We start from the raw sequence: 21,743 nt of genomic DNA on the forward strand, positions 1-21,743 counted from the left end.
AATGTCAAAGTTCAAGTCTGGACTGTACTTCCCTCAGTTTTTTTGTCACTGCAGTGACAACTGCTCCACTGTTCCTCCGTGCTTGATAAACGTCAGACTGTATTTCGGTTTTTAAACTAATAACTCGGTTAAATATTCATGTAATTTTCCTCACAGTCTCATTCAGTTTTAGAGGGAAATGACTCTATTTTCCCATCTGAATCATTTGTACAGCTGGCAAAGGGAAAATATCTAGGATGGAAAATGTCAGTGAGGGGGATTCCCCAGTGCTCAGTCTAGAAGGAGATCTTGTCCCTTCTCTCCCAGAAAGAAAGACAAACAGGGCTGAAGTGGCATATGCTACTACTTGAGTTGCCTTATATCCAGCTGGGAAAAGAGCACTGGAAAATAGCTTTCTCTAGGGCAGTAAGTGCACTGGCTCCCATCCTTGCGAGGAGGCTGAAGTCAGAAGAACTGCTGCAGAGAGGTACCCAAGGAGGGCCCTGGGCACCCGTTTGCCTCTTCCCCCTGTTCCCTTGGGTAGATAGAGGTCCTCAGCAGTGATAGGATCAAAAATGGGAGTTTTGTTGTTTTCATTTCTTGCAGTTTTCAGTGACACTTTAAGCCAACCATAAGGAGCTTGAGTATGCCAGAGGTCATTATTTTGAGTCATGCTTGGGGTCTAGGTCTTATTTCAGGGACTCAATGCATGGCAATGGATTCAAACAGCCCTTATCTTTCTGGTGTTAGGGATTTGGCTAGCCACATGAACTATGCTTCTGTTACAAGCCTGGCTGAGTTTTACTTCGCGTCTGAAACAGATTATGAAAGACAACCTCCCAGATGGGAAATAAACTAATTATAAAATGTCATTTCCCTTTGTAAGAAGCATGATGCTTCTCTACCCTGCAGGATCTGAGTGTAGCCATGGTTACAGCAGTCCAATATAGCATGCCAAACAGCATCTGGAAGTTTCCCTGGTTGTTTGGAGCCTCAGCTCCTACAGGGAATTCTCTTTCCTTGCAGGACAAAGGTCCTTAGCCCAAATCAGAGAGAGACTCAACTAGAATGTGGTTCAAAGAAATAGAAGGGAACCTTTTCAGCAAAAGTGTACCGAGTATGGGTAAACTTAGCTGACAAAGTCTTTTGTGTCTTTATTTGCATTTTCAAACCACTACATTCTCTCTCATGCACCTTGGAAGGAGGTGTCACAGCTGCGTAATCACCTTCAGTAACTTTTTATTTTCATAGGATGTCATCTTCCCCTATAACATGGAAGTAGAATAACAGCCCAAATATAGATCCAGTGATCTTTTATCTCTCTTTCTATTCCAATTTTATAAACCCTTAGGATGTTTCACCTCACAATTTAAATGAGGATGGGTGGTGCTAAGTTTTTTAGCAGTCCTTAGAGATTTTCAGATTCTAAATGGCATTATTTTTTCCACGCTACTTGAAAGAGTGGCTTTCTCTCTATTTAAGTTGCATTCTCTACCCCTAGAGCACTAAAGTGGACAAGCAGTGTCAGACCAATAAAAGCAAAGAAACACAGCACTGCATCTAATTTGCCTTCATCTTCTGAAGATAGTGCTTACTTGATATTTTAAACAAAGCTTCTCCTAGTCTTAATATTTTTCAAGGGAAAGCTACTTTAAGATCAAAAGAAGTCTTTAATATGTTTTAAGGAAAGGCTTTTTTCATGTGGATTTTCACTGCCATAGGATATGCAGTGAAAGGATTCCTATATATCTTAGCGATGCAATGAGAACCGTTAAGTATCTCAAATCTAAACAAGCTACTAAATGATCCTGACTTCTGACAGACACTATAAAAGACAAAGAAAACATTGAAAGCTGCATACCCATCTGCAGGTACTCACTTGGACAAATGCAGTTGCCTTCTCTTAGCTCACAGGTATTTACAGGGTGTCACCATTCCCCTAAGTGACACCACTGCAGAACATTTGGAAAAAGTCTGCCAAAACACTGATCTTATGGAACCACTAGAGGCTGACCATTAAGGGTCACCTATAGATATATTTAAGAACTTCTGGAAACAGATTTGTCTCCATCCCTGCTACAGTGAGATCACATCATTTCCTTCGGAGAAAGCTTTGTAACTTTTCCTGCATCCCCTCTCTGTGCTCAAGGAATTGGGAACAAGGGTGAACAGGATTCTGACTAACTGCTATAAAACTATATTGAAATAATAAAATTCTTCATATTTTAGCATTCTAGAAAGCATCTTTGGTTTTGGATGAGTGGTGAATTTCTTCCCTGTGTAGTTACAGTAATTTCTTCATATTTATATTTTCAAAATACTCTTTTACAAACCCAATAGCAATAATGTTTCCTTAGGGAGAAAATATTCACTTTTTTCCTTGGATTCTTGTCTGGTTTTATTCTGACCACAAATCAGCTTGATGCTTTTTTTTCTTCTTCTCTATGAAACACATAAACTGATTTTTGGAAAAGAAAATCAGTGAAAGCCTTGGATTTAAAACAAATACTTTTATCTGGTTCTGTCTAACTAACGTTTTCCAGAATTGAGGGCCTTTTGATCATGATTTCCTATATGGGAGGAATATTAATTAATTATGTAATGTCAAACTTCACAACATTTAGAAATTCCTGAATTAGATGAGGTTGTTAGTTTTGTTTATCTCCAATATATTTAGGAAGGAGAAGTTGTAAGGAAAAGGTGGAATTTTCTTGAAGATATGATACGTGGCTTTTTTATCTCTCCAACCCCTGCATGGGAATGGACCAGTGCCAGAAGAACTGGAGCCTATGTTGTCAAACAAAGCTGTTTATCAAGGTCGAAGATGTTCTCTGCTTGATCACCCTAGAATGAGGCAGGGTTGGGATCCATGGTTTGAAAATCCCCTAAGAGAAACTATCCAGTTCCCTTCCCTGCTGCAGCAGAAGTCTCTTAAGACCTGCTAAAGAAGAAGTCCTAGGTACAAGGCCAGGACTGCATTGTCTGGAGTCCTGCTTACAGGTGGGACTGGCTTAGGCCATACCTGCCTGCCCCTCACAAATCCAGCTGGGGCAGTGCCGGATGCCATAGTGCTCCCTTTCCACACCTATTTGATTTTGGTGGGTCTTTTGAAAGAGTTTTTGCTACTCAAGTACAATCAATGGCTTAAGGCGTGTTTGCGCATCTTTAGGGTGGTGCGTTTGTTTTATGTGGGTCTCTCACTGCTTATCATGTGGTAGCTGCTTGTAGTCATTGCTGATGTGGGTACATTTCAAATAGTAATATAAATTTCTCTAGCCTTGCTGACTCTATGCAGGTCAATTATTTAAATTGTTTTAATCTTTTTTCCCACTCCTGTACTTTAAAATTGTTTCAATTGACAATGACAAACTTCTGCAGTATAAGCCAATCTACATGAAATAAGTGTTTCGCTGTCCCACAGTGCCCACAGTGCTTCCCCCTATTATGGACACAGAGACTGTATTTTATGCCAACAAAAATATTTACTTGGAGAGACTGCACTGGATTGGAATTAATTTTGGTATTCATCATGACCTTAGATGTCATTACTTTTTAACAGCTGTGCTGTTTAATTGCATCAACATTTTATGAAAAGAAAGAAACCTAAAATAAAAATGTAGAGCCCATATAACTTAAGATTATTGTTTGATTTTACATGTATGGTTTGATTTGAAATATATGCTAAATCACCAGACTGCCATTTGAATAATTAGGAAAATTATACCTGGAAGTTACATTATGACCAATTCAACATTAAATCAGTTATTAAGTCATCTCTGCCATTCTCAGAGATCAGAATTTCTCTGTCACAACAATTCTCCTTTTTAAGATTTAATTCTTTTTAATATTAACATCAAAAAGTATACATTTGGTACCTGGAAATTCCAGTTCTTGAAATAGCATTGTAAAGAAGGTTTTGGGTTTGTTGTTGTGGTTGTGGTGGGCATGGGGCTTCCAATTCATTCTCTGACCAGGAATTTTAAAAATGCAAAGTCAAATGACATGTAATAGCTCATATATTGATATTGTATATCTCAAATTCTGATATGATGTGCAAACTGTAGAAAACTTCTTTTGTAATATGAAGAGAAATTTGCTTACAAGTGAAGCACGTTGGGATTTTTAAAATAAAATAATTTTTAAAAAACCTATTAAGACATATGCTGTAGAGCTATGTAAAGTGTATTTTTCTTTTAGTATATTCAGGATATCACCTCTCCATTACTCAGTGGTAAATTTACATTGAAATCAGTATGCTTTAAAGTAAATGCCTCACCTTTTGTATAAGTTTCCATGTGTATATACAAATATGTGTATGTACAAGTATTCCTCTGTTTCATTTTTTTCTCATTACAGGTTTAAAAAATAAATCCATTCGCAATCAGCTTGAGCAAGGAGTTGCACCAAATGACCTCCCAGTCACAGCCACCCTGTGCTTCTGGGACTCTGTATCCCCTTCCAAGTGTGCCAAATGGTTGCTGTTTTAGAAAGGATACATTCCCCTTCCCTAGAGCCTTTCCCTGCTTGCACTGCCTGACTGTTGCAGCTGCAGAGCAGGGCAGTGTGCACACAAAGCTTTGAGGAGCCAGTTCATAGCAAGGAGAAGGAGTTCCCATCTCTTAAAAAAGGGTCCTTTTGAACTACCCACAGCAGTAGCATTTGCCTCACTAGCGACTGAGATTATACCTTTTTGATAGGATCTTTACTCTCACCTTTTTCCCAGTAAATCTAGGAGATGAGAATGGATTTTTTTTTCCCCTCCCTAGCACTCTATGAAGTGCTGTTTGGATGGCTGGCTGTATTAACATGTGATTTCTGTTCTTCTTTGTATTAAGAAATATGAATTTTACTTTTACCACTTCCTAATCTTTTAGTCCAGAATGAATACCTCAGATTTTAGAATGTGCTGTAGAAAGTTCTCCCCTCTTCTTGTTTGCTAGCTTTTTAAGACAAGGTAGGTAAAATTACATAAAGGAACTACTAATACTTGATTACAAGTTTTATTTTTTGAAACTAAATAATGGGCAAATGCTTCAGAGCCATAAGCCATTTACATCCAATATAAATGAAGTTCTTATTCCTCATCTTTTGGGGCTTTTCCCCCCATTTTTTTGTCTTCAATTATGTGTCTGCTGAAAGAATACTCTGTGCTCCAAAGCATTTATAGTGTGCCAACCCCAAAAGGTCATGGATATCCCTTCAAATATTCATGCTCAGTTGCACAGTTTACAGTAATAAGTAAAGCTAAAGAATCTTGCACAGAAAACACAAACTTGGTATAGAATGGTGTACCTTGAAATTTCACATCTATTGTATTTTTACAAGACTCACCTTCCTAGAAAACTATAATGAAATGTTTGCTGTCACAGCAGTTGACACTGCTTTAGAAAAATATCCTTTGTTAAATTTGTTTTGGCTATTCTAGAAATCTGTGGAAAATAGAATGAGTTTTCAAAATCATATCCATGAACAATGTCTATCTTATTCTGCACACAAAAGATTTAACCTGTTCTCTAGGAGAGGGCCAAGTCAATTCTCTCCTTCCTATAGTGATGACAGTCAGAAAAGCAGCAAAATTCTGTTTCTGCTTCATCATGTCTGAGCAAAGTGGTTAGGCTTTGGCAGATGGACGGGAATTGCATTTTGATTCTTTTCAAAACCTTGAGTCAGTATTCAGGGTGAAATTTAAGGTCATGCTGTTAGTCAGAGCAGTTCCGGTTAAACAGATCTGCTATTCAGGCTGACGGTGCCCCCCTTTCAGTAGGAAGGAATAAGGGAAGCTGCTGACGAGGAGTGATGACAGCCACTGCCAGCAGCAGTGATAGTGGGTTCAGGAATCTAATAAATTGGGTCTTTATCCCTTTTAGAATCAAAAGGCTGAATAAAATTGGTGTGGACTACTTTTAAATACCGTTTTTAGAGCAGTGCTGTGCAAATCGTGATTTGAGAGAGATGTCATATTTAAGCCTTTATATATTGCTATTATAACTTTTGTTCTGAATCAACCTCATAATGAATATAAAGGTAATGCTAGCTCACATCCCATGCAAATAATCAATGAAAAATATTACTGACAATCAATGTAGCATTTTATTTATGTTTCATATATCTTTTACTTTTCCTTAAAACAGAGGATGGTATAGTAATGTAAAAGTATCCTAACTGGTAATACTTAATTGCAGTACCTTTTTCTAGCTAACAAACTTAGCAACAGTACATCAACCATGAAGATAAGATGGTATCCCAGCATTCCCATTTGTTATAAATCTATGACATGTCACCAGAAAGCAGCTTGAAGTGCAGCTTTCATGGCTCTCTGAGAAGTCCTCTGATGAGGGCAGGGTTCTGAGGTGACCACAACTTCTGTCTTCAAGAGCTGGAAACAGGGCTGTACAGTGCTCCAGCTCAGCTTTCCTTTTCAAGAGCTCAGACTGCTGGTCTTAGGAATAAGCTATGTTATGTAGGCTCTCTGCTTCTCCTCCCCTACAAGAAGAGCTGTGTAATATAAAATAGAAGAAAGAATTTTGCATCCAAGGAGAGGATGGGATTTTTTTCTTGCTGGTTATGGCGAGTGTTTGGTAGAGTACCCAGGGAAACTGAGAGCACACTCTGACTTCTCTATTTTGCCATTTTTGGTCTTTGCCAATTTGGCCCTTGCCAGAGGAAGACAGTGTCATCTGGGAAAGAAACAAGCTGGCTCTTGGAGACTGTGGGGTGGAAGTGTCTCAGCCTGATGGTTGTTGTTCCCAAAGGCATGCCTCAGAGGAACCATTTTTAAGATATTTTTATTTAGAAATGAAGGACAGAACAAGTCATAAAAATTACTATGTAACTAAAAATGCCAAATTTGTATGGTCTAAACATTAAGTGAGCTGAGAACGAGGTGTCCTGTATTTCTGATGATTGAAGGGAAAAGTCATAATCAAAAGCACGTAACAAACTTTTTAGTTCTAAAGGCACATGTTTTTTAACTGCTCAGGTGGATTTACTTCAAAAAGTGACTTTCTAAATTTAAAATGTGTTGTTAAATTCTATTATGCATTATCTTTTATTTTTGAAGAAGTAGCCATTCTTGAAACTCAGATGATCCTACCTATGAATCACAGATTCAAACCCAGCCTTCAACACCCAGATGATGTCATTTAAGAAGAGGTTTACCTGCTACCAGGCTTCTTATTACTTTTGTTTTTTTAGTGCCTTAGTTACATGTCTTGAAAAATCAATGGTCTGTGCGCCTGCTGTATGAATGTCTGTTTTGAGCACCTCCTGGAGTTTAATGTAGAGATTACTGTTCTCTCAACTTTAAAATTTGCCTTGTTTATGAGAAAGTAAAATTATGAAGAGCAAATTTAGGGGAGCTGCATGTTGAGGGCAAATGTCCAATGTGCACATTCTGGGCCATACACTTTTGGAGGGCTTGTCATACCTATTTCACACTTTTTATGAAGGAAAAATCAGTAGCAATGTGAATTTTCCCCTCAAAAGCAACTGGGTGGCTTGTAGGCAATTGCTGACCCTGAGATTAACTCAGTTGATTAGAGCATGGTGATAATAACACCAGGATTATGGGTTTGATCCCTGTATGGGCCATTCACTTAAGAGTTGGACTCGATGATCCTTGTAGGTCCCTTCCAACTCAGAATATCCCATGAAATTAGGGACACAACATCCAATGCTCTGCACACGCTCTGTATGCAAGCCACCCTAGGATCAAAAGCTTAGGAAAAGCAGTTAGGGCAGTGATGATCAGGAATAGATTTGTAGAAGCCAGCAGATGAAAGGAGGTTGTAGCCAGGTGGGGGTTGGTCTCTTCTCCCAGGCAGCTATCTGTAAGACAAGAGGGCATGGTCTTAAGCTCTGCCAGGGGAGGTTTAGGTTGGATATTAGGAAGAAATTCTTTCCAGAGAGGGTAATCAGGCATTGGAATGGGCTGCCCAGGGAAGTGGTGGATTCTCTGTCCCTGGAGGTTTTTAAGATGAGACTGGATGTGCCATGGTCTAGTAACTGTGGTGGTAGTAGATCAAGGGTTGGACTTGATGATCTTGGAGGTCCTTTCCAACCTGACTGATTCTATGATTCTGTGATTCTCCTTTTAAGTTCTTGCAGGCTTCTCAAAATCATTTGTAGCCTCATCTTTAGCTGCTGCCCAGAGAAGGAAGGATTCATTTCTTTTCCCAGAACTGGACATCGCAGGGCCCCTGATTGTCTCCCTGTGATTCAGCTCTCTCTGAATTAGATAGGCATTTTAAATCTTCAAACACTGTTGAAAACCATTTTTTGACTTCCAATACCTAATTGTTAGTGTCCAGTACAGCTTTTTCAGTTCTGATGAAATTAGTGCTGTCTGATATCGGTTCTTCAGAATTTCCTCTAAAGAAACACATTGAGCACAACTTTGCTGCTGATATTATCTATGTCACTACCACATCCCCATCCACAGGATGTCTTTATGGGTTCTGTGAACTTGTTGAAAACTAATGCACTTTCTCAGCATTTTTTCCAGTATTTAATGGATCCTTGCAGAAATAGAGTCTGACTGGTTTGGGGTTTTTTTGGTCCACCTTATGCCTGGGTTTTAATGAGGATAATAACTTGTGAAAAATACAAGCTTGTTGCCTGAAGTCAGAAAAATTCATGAAAGAAAAAATTCATGAAAGAAAATCTTCCCCCTCCAGTAGACTTTGTTGGGGAGAAGGAGTCACCTTCAAGCTTAGGGTCAGAAGAGCCAGATATGAGGTCCTGACGACTAAATACAACTTTCTTGAGCATGACAGAAGCTGACAGCTAGACTCAGCAGTGCTGGCAATTCACCTGCAGTCTAGTGTATTGATTTGGGTGCTGCAGTTCAAGGAATAGAAGAAACAACCCAAGGAGGGAAATGAGTGCTGTTTTAGAAAGCATGAAAGAATTGGGATTGTTCCACATAAGAAAAGCAGGTTGGGGCAGCATTAATCTTCAAATATAATACATGACTTGTTGCAAAGACAAAATAAAAAGTTTTCCAGTAGTAGATAAGAGACCAAAATAGAACAAGAAGAAGCAGAAAAGAAACATTTACATTAGAAATTTTCAACCAAATGGAGTAGCTTTCTGAGGAGATCATAAGAACATTCAAAAGAAGACTTTAGGGACAAGTTAGACAAAGATACGTCAGCAATCACAGAGGTATGACTGATCCTACCACTGTGAACAAGTTTGGGTTTGATTCCTCCTTGGGTTCTCTTTATTGCCCTACTATTCATTAATAGCTGTTTCTCACAATGAAGACCAAAATTTTTCCATTCAAAGGCAGACAGGTATCTCATTCTTTGTGATTCTGATTTGGAGAAGAAAAGCCTCCACAGGCTTAATCTTAAAACTAAATGTTAGCCTTTTTCCCTGGGTAGCATAACTCAGAGATAGATTTAAAAGGCACCTCCAATGTTTTAGATGCTGGTGAGCTGAGATCCCCTTCACAGTGGACTGGAGTCTTAAATAAGGTGGCCCTATTCCATCAGCTAGCTTTGCTTCTCTGTAAATGTTCAGTTTGTTCATCTACTCTGACAACCTCTCCATGAGAAATGAAGGTTTATTTTAGTCTTGTATTTTACTGTACTTGGAGTGTATCTATTTTAAGAATGAAACCAGTATCTTAATTTTCAGTATCTGGAGTCCTTCAAAATACACCTGTCTGGGCTTTTGCACCCTTCCCTTCTAAGAAAGGTCCTAACCAGAGTATTCTATAGTTTGAATGCCCTAGCCATTATACCCATCCAGTAGAATTAATTGATGATATTTAATTTCACATTACTCTGAAGATATTCCCACTTAATTTAACTTTCATAAGAACAAAGTAGAGCAAACCCCAGTTCCGCTCAACTATTTGTTACTACCCTCACTAATTGTATGTTTTAGCCAAAAGATGCTGTGGAATTATTTAAAATGTAATGTTTTGTAATTGTGTCCAGAATAACCAAATTTATTCTTTTTTTTTTTTTACCTTCAGGAACTGCATCTGTTGCTGTTGCAGGTCTCCTTGCAGCTCTGCGTATTACCAAGAACAAGTTATCAGATCACACAGTGTTGTTCCAGGGAGCTGGAGAGGTATGTATTTTTATACATCATGAAAAATTGTGCTATGGTGATTTTTCTTTGTATTTAATCAAGTTATATGTGTCCACTTAACAAGATGATTAAATGGGTAGAACAATCACTAACACGTGCTGAAAGTTGGTTTTTAATTCAAATGTAAACTTGCAGAAAAATCTCTGATCATCTTGTCAAGCCTTGTATTTTTCATAAGACATTTTTTAGAGATCTGTTCTTTTTTTAGAACTTCTGGTTTTAGCTCTTCACCTGTAAGTTATTGAACTGCTCTCAATATAAGCAAACAAAACATTTTTGAAAGATGAGGAAATACATCAGAGAAAGTAAAGAAAACATATTTACATAAATCAGTGTTATTTAGAAGGAAGCAGTGCCCCTTTGAATTTTTTTTGTCATTGAATACAGGTTTTCAGTATTCTGCATATTGAAATCATCCATTTCTGAAGATTTTATGCACGTTTTTTATACTAATTTTTCAGTATTAATTTCTAAGCCACTTCACACAAGTGAAGGTTGTACTTATCTACAGTGTGGCTTGTCATCTCTTGCATCTCTTGCATGAAGTCTTCAACCCCATGGAGACTTCTTTAATTTCATTAAATATTTGATGTTAAGTCTGTAGTTTTCAGAACTACTTGTATCCATGTCTGGTGTGTCGATGCCTTGGTGCATCAAGACTGTCCATCTCTTTGGAGTTCCTTCTCCTGGTTTTGCTCCATGTTCAACAGAGAGATTAATCCATGCTCTAATGTTTGGGGTTTTTTTATTAGTATTGTCAGCGCACCTGTTACTGCAAAGAGGTAATGGTAGATGTCATCCCTCCTACAGGAGCTCATTTTTAATAAAACTACTTATTTCTTAATGAAAACAGGGTTATCTCACTTGATTCTCAGTGAACAAGAAACAGAACCAACCCTATATATGTATATGAGTTGGTAATTAGAAATACTGAGTGGTCTCTGGGCTCGCTTTGTTGCCTGGTTTTCAATCTGTACCTGTATGACATTTGATCTGTTGGATGAAATATTATAAAATCCAGTAAGAATTACTCACATTTCAGCAAAATATTGATAAGTGAGTTTTCCTCTTCCCTGCTTTCACTGGGAGCACAGCCAAATCTAGAGTTACAAAATAAATGAATAGTAGGTAAAAGGAGACTTACCCTCCTGATCGACATTTTAAAAAAAAGATAAAAGCAAAAAATCTTTTAGAACTGGCTTTTACTTTCTGGCATGCAGACTGTGATTTCCTTTGGTTTAAATTACAAAAATTTCAAAGAAGTAAAAATACTTAATGCATTCTGAGATTAATATCATAGGATTATAGAATGGTTTGGGAAGGGACCTTAAAGATCATCTAGTTCCAGTTCTACTGCAATGGGCAGGGAACCTTCCACTAGACCAGGTTGCTTAGAACCCCATCCAGCATGGCCTTGAACACTTCCAGGGCTGTAAGTATTATTATGTGGAATAAATGTTAGTTCTAGAATTTTCTAGTTTAAACATTTATTGCACTCTCCACACTCTAAGTGCCATCTGAAGATTTATCTGTACCATGATTTATCTATATGATATAAGATTTATCTATGCTATTTTTCTACATTACGGTTTCTAATTACCAAATGGTAGCAACAGTTCATTAGGTTTACTTTATGAAAAAATAATTATTCAGTTTTATTGTTTGATGAAATTAAGAAACTTACCTTAAGTAGTGGTTAAAGGAAACAAGTGAGCAGGGGATTTCTTATATTTCTTGTTTTTTATACTACTTTTCTTTTTCCTTCAGGCTGCACTAGGGATAGCAAACCTCGTTGTTATGGCTATGGAAAAAGAAGGGGTTTCCAAAGATGCAGCTACCAAAAGGATATGGTTGGTTGACTCAAAGGGATTAGTAGTAAAGGTAATATGATTTTATCATTCCTTTAAATATCATGATATTACTTGCACTCTGTAGATAAAGACAAGAATATCTTCTTTGTGAAAGCAACTGCAACAATATATCTCTCTTGGCATAGCAAGTTGTTTTTCTTTTCTAAAGTTTATTAAATTAATGACAGACTTCCATGTTTCTTCAGGGTGGGGGATTATTATGCTTGGAGTTCCTGCTCTATTTCTCTTAGGGATGAGCACATAATGAAGAGAATTTTTCAGCAGTTCATTAAAAAATGTGTGAAGAAAGAAATGTTCAACTTGAGGGTTTAATATTTCCCATGTTAATGCGACTACTATTTTTTAGCACAGTCTTGCACAAAGACATATACATACATTATTAGGATGGCAGGCAAGTCATCCTTCTGCAACAACTGACATACCTTGCAACAAATAGCTTCTCTGCACAGTGATATAGCTCATGTTGCAGATGTTGTGGTCTGCAGTGCTATCAACACTGGTCAGAATTTGAAGCTGCTGAGAGACTTCATCAGTCACCCTTACCTCATTCCTTCCATGTGCCAAAATAAAGAAACATATGAATTCCATGTGCCAGAATAAAGAAACTGGTATGTTTTAAAAGGTAGTTATGCATTTAATAGTTTGTGAGCTACTTAAAGGAAATGGATGAGAGGCCAATTGGCTTTGCTTTTTCACCTTGCTGGTTGGTTTGCAGTATTTGTGGTCATGTTTGTTGGTACCACACTCCTGCCCAGTGTTCTTTTGCTATCTGATATGAAAGATCTTTTGTGGTGCACATTCCTTTGCATCAAGAGGATGCAGTCAGTATCTGTTGGCTTATTGAACAGCATCACAGCACCTTTCACTCATGCTGTTCGAGAGAAAATAGTAGGATCATAGACTCTGAGATGGGAGAGTATTACTAAGGTCATCTTGGACACCCCTTACCAGAAGGCAGAAAAGTAGCCTGATCAGGTACAGAAGAATGCCACTATCTAGGACACAGGTGTTTTAGGGTTTTTTGGAGGGGAGGAGTTGGTGTTTTTCTTTTTGTTTGTTTATTTTGGTGAGTGTTTTTAATCCTTTTTGTTTTCATCTAATAATCTTAAAGTGATTTTGCATGCAAACATAGATGACTGAAGGCTTGTGTATTGTCTGTGGCTGTTGAAACCTTGATGTTGTCTAAGAAGAGCGATGTGTTGCACCATTTCTTCCACCATAGAGACTGGGATTATAAAATAATGCAATTGAACTAAAATCACCTTCTGGTACTGTTAAGGGAACAAACTGACAGGGACAGTGTAGGAACTTCCCAGCCCTAAGGCAGCAAAACAGGTCTCAGCTGCCTGTCTGTCCAGTTGAGGTGGTTAACCAGCCTTTCTTCTCTCTCCCTCATTTCTTCTCCCTGCTTCTTTACACCTCTCACTGCTAATTTGCTAGTCAGCCGAGAAGCTGGGTTGTTGCTTTTGGTACGCAACGACTGATTCCTTTCACGGGTTCTAAATTTTTAGTGACTCGGTGACTGCATTCTTTCCTCACCACCTTCTAGTTTCTCTGCTCTCAGGCAGTGCCAAAACTAATCAGTGTCTCACACAGCTTCAGTGTTCCTTTCCTCGCTTATTCTTCTTGCTGGACCTTTAATTTGGGTTTTGTCCAAAAAACAGTCCACTGAATTTCATGTTCTGCCTAGAGTATATTTGTGAACTGTTTGTGATAGCCAGACATAACAGCTGTCTGAGGTAGATTAGGGCTGAATTTGTGGCCAGATGTTGACACAAACAGCAGGAGCCAACGGTGCACATTTCAGGTCGTTGCTTGTGTTCCTGGAAGGCCTGGGAGCACTAATTTTCCCATCTAGCCATCCTGGAGGGCTTGAGAATGTGTGGGTGCTTACTGCTGCACTGTGTTTATGAAGAGCCTGCTGGGTTTAGAAGCTGGAGATCTGTCAGGACAAGGCCTGAGCTGGGCATAAGGAAGCATGTTCTTGGCCTAGGGTGCTGCAAGTCCTCTCTTGGCTTCTTCTGCAAAGAAATGTTCCCCTGAAGGTAAGAAAAATAAAAGAAAAATGCCCTACCCCAAAAGAAAGAAAATACAAAGAAAATACAATGTAAGCATCTTGAGGCTTGAGATTTAACTGCCAGGAAATATGTACAGCAAGTAAATAATTAAGCTATTCCTGGTTCCTTTTTCTGGCCTGAGAGAGAATGCTGTGATTTAAGTCCGCTTAGGAAATTGTTTGGGCTTTAGCTGATTGCAGAAAAGTGCTACAAAGCCTTGAAAGGTTTTCCAGATTCTTAGAAATGAGATAAGAGAAGTAAAAAGAGAAAATTTATGAGAAAACTGTACAATCAGAAGGACACAACCTTTTCATTATTACAAAGGTAAGAATTGCCAAGCTACAACATAGATCACTGCTTAACCAACTTTTACATAACCTAAACTGACATACTACTAAGGACATGTATCAAAAGAAATCTGTTCAATGAAGAGTCCCTTCAACTTTGCTTTACAAAAACCTGCTTAATCAAAAGAATTTTACTTGAAGCAGTGAGACTTTTTCAGTCCTAGAAGTGTTCTGATCTGTTGCTTTAGCAGTGTGAGAAACAGGAGAATCTCTTAAGACTCAGCAATTACTTTGTCCAACGAAACTAATTTTTACATCATTTATATTCTATGCTGTCCTTTGATCATTAATTTTGCAATGTGTGATTATAGATTTAAACATTGTTTCTCCTTTCATCTGCTTTCTGTAGTGTTTCAACCAGTTCTAACCAAAGAAAATGAACCTTGGAACTTTTGTTGACCTAACTGCAGTTTCCACCTTTTTCTTCTTACCCCACCCTCAAAAGCTGCCACGAAGTCACTTATCAGGCTTTTGTTGCTGATTTTGTCCTTTGTGGCTTTTTAATTCAAGTGCAGCTGTGTTTTCATTTTCCTGTTAATTTTATTCCCACCTCCCCCTCCATGGGAACCATCTGTTTTCATTAAACCAAGTCTGATGACCAACTTTTCTGCTATGTTGTGGTGAAAGAGCTGGTGATGAAAGCTGTGTTTGTTATGCTACCTATAGTTGTGTTCTATACTGCATTCTAGAGACCTTATGGTGTTGTTGGTATTCGTTTGGGATTGTTGTTTGGTCTTTTCAAATTTATTTAGAATGCTTTCACCAGTTGAAATTAATTGTTTTGCAAAGGTGACTGAGGAAGGTTTGCAGATAATAATATCATTAGAATTTTGCCACACGTAAACCATGTGACTTTTTGAAACTTACTGTCTTAAGTATCCCAGTGCATTCAAATGGAAATTTTAATGTTTAATTAAAAGATACCTTTAAAGTTGCTTTTGCACTGTTGTGTAGTTGAAGACGTATCAGGTTTTGGTGGCGGGGGAAGGGGGGGAGCTACAGGGGTGGCTTCTGTGAGAAGCTGCCAGAAGCTTCCCTCACGTCTGGTAGAACCAATGCCAGCCGGCTCCAGGACGGACTTGCTGCTGGCCCAGACCAAGCCAACCAGGAATGATAGTAATGCCTCTGTGATAACATAGTTAAGAAAGAAAGAAAGAAGTTATTGTGCAGATGAAATTGTGGCCAGAGAAGAGTGGTGTGAGAACATCTGAGAGAAACAACTCTGCAGACACCAAGGTCAGTGAAGGAGGGACAGGAGGTGCTCCAGGCACCGGAGCTGAGATTCCCCTGCAGCTTGTGATGAAGACCGTGATGAAGAAGGCTGTCCTCCTGCAGCCCATGGAGGACCACAGGAATGCAGAGGTCTATCTGCAGCCTGTGGAGGAGATCCACACTGGAGCAGGTGGATGTCTGAAAGAGGGCTGGGAACTCGTGGGAAACTGTGCTGGAGCAGGCTCCTGGCAGGGACCTGTGGATGAAGGAGCCCATGCTGGAGCCCAGATAGCTCAGCTGATAGATAATGAAACTCTTAATCTCAGAGTCATGGGATTGAGCCCCACAGTGGGTGCCAATAAAAGACTGGAGGGTTGACCTTGGCTGGATGCCAGGTGCCCATCAAGTCATTCTATTGCTCCCTTTCCCAGTTGGACAGTGGAGAAAAAATAAGATGGAAAATGACTTGTAGGTTGAGATCAAGCAGTTTACTGAAGCAAAAGTTCAAGTTTGTGTGCTCATAAGTGCAGAGAAAAAAGGCTTATTCTCTACTTCTGTCAGCAAACGATAGGGGGGTGAATGTTGGTGAGACAGCACTGGTGCTGTACAAGCACTGCTCAGCAGTAGCCAAAACACCGGTGTGTTATCAACCTCTTTCTAACTACCAGCACAAAGCACAGCACTGTGAGGGTGGCTGTGGGGAAATGAAGTCTATCTCAGCCAGACCCAATACAGAAGATTATACATAAGCAGTTGGGACTCATCTTTAATTCTGAATTCTGTCCCATGATCACATTCTCTCTGATTGATTAATAACTTTTTACGTATATGAAAACATTGATGGGTTATGTCTTCCACATTCCTTTCCATTCCCATATTCTCAGTGTTCCCATATTTTTTTCTGTTAATCACACAAATTGCAAAATGTGTGATGAACACATTTTGTGTCGTCTTTAAAGCTGGCATAGTATCATGTTTAGCTATATTAGTGTCAAGTCTTCGCCCATGAACTTCAAAGACAGTAAATTCTTTTGTGTCAACTAGCTGAGAAGAGGCAGAATGTGATTATCAGTTTTAGGATGTTCATGATGTTCACGATTGTCTGAGCATTTCAGTAATGTGCTGCAAAGACTTCTATTTTCCCTCTTCTTCTTTTTAAGGCAATACCAAGAACAGACTAGGCAAGATGGTTATTGAAACTTCCTGGGAATATGCTGCAAATAATAAGGCATTCTTAGTATTTAAAAGGACTCACTAGAAACCCCACTGCCCTCTGCCAAGGATAGCTGCTCCTGTGCTGAGGATGGACATGCTGTTGGGAATGTTCCTGGGCTGCCCAATGTAATTCTCTTGGGGTGAAGTTTGTCTGTAATTTGCAAGGCATCATTAGTTTTTTGTATGCCACATAATCCCTAGTGCACAGAAGAAGTTCCTTTGCATAGGCATGAATATTATCCATAATTTTAAAGAGTATGTCAACATGGAGCAGTGTTGCTTTTGACAGTTTTGTACTCTGTTCTTTCTAGTTCAGCAGAGTAATAGTTGTATCTAGTCAAGTGATTTGTATTTTAAATGTCCGTTAGATGTGTGATCTCATCCCCTGTATGGCAAGCACAAGAACATCCACTGAGGTCTAATGGTTGAGGCTTCAGAATGTTGATCTTTCTAAGAGGAGGACTGAAATAGATCCCAGAAGTTTACCAGTTTCTTTGATCCTAATTATTTAAAATTGAGATAACCAGGTAAACCTTTAGATAATCCCATAAAATGATTTCATTTTTCCTCCTCCTTCCCCCATTTCATTATCCCTGGCACTCATATTTGGATAAGATCATCACAACCAAATAACTGGCAGGGGATATGACCTTGATTAAAGTTTATGGTTCAGTCAAACCTGGGTACATACATAGTTCAAATCTTTGCTTAGAAAATGATGGAAGAGGTACATTTGGGATTGACACCAGAACTTCAGTGCCATATAGGTGTGGTTGCTTCCATAAGAGTCAGCAGACCTCATGTAACAAGTGAAAGAGTCTTCAGAGCTCACAACTAAATATTGTATTATTGAACTGAATCCTATCCAGACTGTTACTGATGTTTTTATTATTTTGTCAATAATCACTCTTTTAAAAAGTTTCTATTTCATTCTAGATACTAATTTGATAATGGTTTTAATGTTGACTTTATATACCACCTAATGTTTTAACTCCTTCTTCCGCTAACTTTTAATTATTTCTAGCTTTCTTCTTATCAACAGTCCATTATTCTGACACTTCTGTTCTTGATCAGTTCTTTTATGGCTGACTGCAACTGGCTATGATCTTTTAAGCCAAAAAAATTTATTTACGTTTTAGCAAAGATGCAATGCCTTGGGTATCTCTGAGGCATGACAATCACTCAAAGCAGTGATTATTTTACTCATGTCACATCCCAATGAAGTGATCCTTGTTTGCATCTTCAGTTATTCTGATGTCTGGGGAATCAATGTGTGTGCTTTCATCTTTCCTTTATTGTATTCTATATGAAGTATAAGTTTTGCAAAAAGGAAACACATTAATTTGTCTCTGATCTCATGAACATTACTCATGCTTGGTGAGTAATGTATGAAAACAAGTGAGAATAAGGCAAAAGGATGATTGGTGGGCTGTTTCTCTGAAAGACACCATCAAAATCTATTAACTTTGTTAGCATGTAGCTCTTTGACACTGTGTACATTAGATGTATTGATGAGATAGGCACTTAATTTGGCTGGTTTATGATTTCTTTAGCTCGTGCTCTGTTACTGAGATGAATGATTGTTTGGCTCAATTTTCAAGTGCTTTGTGGATTTGTGATTTGCTCCACTTCTCAGATCTTATCTTCTTGAAATAATTGTCTTTATAATTTTGTCCTGCCTATTAACCTTGTTAACCCATTAACCATGTATGCTTATTTACATGAAAAGGGCACTTTATAAATTTTACAGGACTTAAACAGCCCTAATCTTCTAACAGTGTGTTCTAAAGTCAACATCAGAATTACATTTCTTACCTAAATTCTTAGTCTGAAATGGCCAACCATTATGACATTATTTCTTCCAAATGTTGTGGGTTTTTTCACACATGTGATAACGAACTGTTTATTAGTTCTGTGTCCAAGTTGCCTGGTCTGGTTTTAATGTGTTCTCTTCACCTTTAGGTGTTAGATGATGGGCCTGATGAGGAGGCACTGTCACTTTATAGTTAGAGCCTTGGTACAGGGATTTGGGAGGGCTTGTATGTCTCTGCTATTTTGGTTCCTAAATGAGGTGGCACAGGAGTGCCTGTCACCTGCAGGAACTGGACTTCAGTTAACCCCTGACCAGTGAGTCCATATCCACCTTTTTTGTTTTGCATTTTGTGACTCCTCATACCTGATGCTGTCCTGTGGTTCTGGCTAGGGGGTCAACCTGGCCTGTTCCCTCCCAGCCCGCTCTCTCTGCCTCTCCTGTCCCTTCCCTATCATGACTTTGTGGGACTCCCCAGGGGAGGTCCCTCATCTCCCAGCACTGTCTGCAGTCCCTGCCTAGAGCTGGTTGAACCAGATGGTTCATAACAACCTTTAGACCATGGATTTACTTGTGATGAAAGAGATAAAAAGCCACGTAGAGACCATCTCCCAAGAGGGAGATGTTTCACCACCTTCTCCCATGACTCTTAAACCACATTTTTTTTCACAACTGCTTTTTTGTTTGTTTTGCTCTTAACTGTGCAGTGGGAAACTTACAGGAAAAATTCAAATCAAACCAAAACATTTGCAGTTGGAAATACTCTACCTACTAATGGACTACTTTGCTCTCTAGTCTACAGTTCTCATGTCTTCAGTATTTAAGAACCTCCAATGAATTTATTAATTTGTCTGTGTACTGATCTCTGTTCTCTTGTTTAAATAAACTGCAGTTGACAGAGTCAAATGGAGGCAAGTGTTTATATAAATAGATTTGTGCCTCCCTGGTTGTTAGATGGGACGAGTGCCAGCGCTGCCTGAATATGGGACAGTGCAGTCATCAGGGTGCTCTGGCTTATTCACAGCTGCCTCCCAGCTGATGGAGAGAGCAATTCTTGGAGAGCTTCCAGCCCTGCCTCTCTCGCCTCACTGGTATAGAGCTGCTCTGCTCTTCAGCCTTGGCTCGTGGGGCAGCCCCAGCAGAACCAGCTCAAATGGGCTGTGGCATTAGACTTCACATTGGCAATATTTGCAAGATTTGCCTCCTGTTTCGTAATATCCCATATAGATGTCTGCTGTGCAGTCTAGTCTCCTGTTTTTACAGCTGTTTTCTGTGAATTTTCTCAGGGTTTTATTGATGGTCATTTTTGTTTGTTATCTGAGCTTCAATTTGGCTATAATATGATGATATGAGTAACTTTCTGTGAAAACTGTGATGTATATTTGCTAGTGTCTGATCCCTCTGGATCAGACACTAAAACTAAAAACTTCAGAACCCTCCCCTAAAAGTAAGAACTGCTTCCATTTCAAATCCAACATACGAGCAATTTTTTCATAAAACTATTAAATACTGAGTCCTGTTACTTCCTTTTGCTCCTTGAATTGAAAGGTCCTGGTGTCCAAGTGACTATGTTTTACTATTGGTATTAATAATATATAATACAAATTACTCTGTTCAATTAAGGAGTATAGACATTTTAGGATTTCCAAGATCTCTCATACATAATGTCACAATCAGAGAATGCTGCTGTTGTTTCTTTTTCTCTGTACTTCATCTACTGATTTAACACAATCCACATTGTAATTAATTTGCTAATAAAGGATTTAACTCATATTACTTTCCAAGATACCATAGTGACTTCTAATATATGTGTTTTCAGGTTGCTTTGTTCTCTTTTGTTCAAATCCAAACTATACCATAGGTTTCTTGGTACAGAATTATACTGTGATAGAGGCAATACTTTTCCTCTCCATAGTAATTTCTGGAATTTTCACAGAGTTTTTGGATTTAAGGTTTATTAATCTTTTTGAGTGTTATTAATATTCTCAACCTTCAGCATTCTTGTGAAAGTGTATTGTATAGTTCATTCAGGCAGCTTGATTATGCTTTAAAGATACCATGAATGTCGTCGTAATACATTAGTTTTTACTAGTTTGTCAGTTGGTTGGATGGTTTTGTTTTTTGTTTTTTTTTTTTTAATTCAAGCAAATTGATTACAATGCCCCTAGCAAATTACTTGTTCTATAAAAGATAAGAAAATCATATAAGAATATATAGCATTACAAAGTATAAGGAAATGGTGGTTCTTTATTTCTTGAGATGCTGAATACATTTGGGAAGTAAAAGCAAGAAGAACATATAGTCTCTTTTTTTAACTTTACCTTCTTTCTATTGAAAGAATTTATGAGTTTGTATCTTCCCCTGTGAATAGCTGCACAGGTATCACATTAAATCTTCTAGTTCACCTGTGGATTTCATTGTGGAAGACTTTCTTTTGGGATTTGGGGAGTGTCACTTGATGGCGGAAAGATACATATATCTCTATGTACATCTACATATGTTATATGTAATAGAAAACATAATACAACTTAAGACAGCTGATGTCTGGCCTAGGTAAGTCTTCATATAGCTATTTGAGCAACAGTGCAATAACATCCTTTGATAAGAACCCCTGGAAAAATCTCTCCCCTGTTTGGTGAGCATTGAAGTGCTTCAGTGAAACAATGAGACTATATGGAGGCTTGGTGTACTGAAAAGGACATATCTTTAAGCTGATTTTTCTGAGCCCTTTTCATTGAATGAATGAATTTTTAATAATGCTAAAAGAGCAAGACAGTGGACTTAGAAGGCAAATCCAAATGTGACTGAAGATGATGTTTCTACTTAAGACTCAGAGCTTCATACACCAGAGCTCATTCAAATTCTTTCTTAGTATGGAGTATTTCACATTTTTTCTTTTTCCTATTAGAAGAGTAAAGGAAATATCAGTGAACTGTGTGTCATGCTAGTATCTTAGGATTATGGAGATGCAAAAAGACCAGAGCAGTTTCTGATTTATGCTGCCTTCTGTTGATCATCCACAGCTCATTTCCTAGCAGCCAGAGTACAAAAGCTGGCTAAACCATGGCTGGAAATAGAAATGTCAGAAGAGGGGCTCTGTGCTTCTGGAAGATGTTTTAGTCAGAGCAGCTCGACACTGACAGGTTCG

General features: G+C 38.5%; 1 protein-coding gene across 1 annotated transcript in view; it reads left to right on the forward strand.

Annotated features, from left to right (window-relative positions):
• The window catches only part of ME1 (malic enzyme 1), a 165,101-nt gene that overhangs the window by 124,813 nt on the left and 18,545 nt on the right, over nucleotides 1-21,743 (forward strand). The window contains exons 8-9 of the mRNA XM_018078070.3: nucleotides 9,965-10,062; nucleotides 11,851-11,964. Coding sequence (XP_017933559.1) covers nucleotides 9,965-10,062; nucleotides 11,851-11,964 — 212 coding nt within the window. The remainder of the gene's footprint in view (nucleotides 1-9,964; nucleotides 10,063-11,850; nucleotides 11,965-21,743) is intronic.

Source organism: Manacus vitellinus, unplaced genomic scaffold (genome assembly GCF_001715985.3).
Source record: "Manacus vitellinus isolate BGI_N305 unplaced genomic scaffold, ASM171598v3 scaffold_4_pilon, whole genome shotgun sequence".
NCBI lineage: Eukaryota > Metazoa > Chordata > Aves > Passeriformes > Pipridae > Manacus > Manacus vitellinus.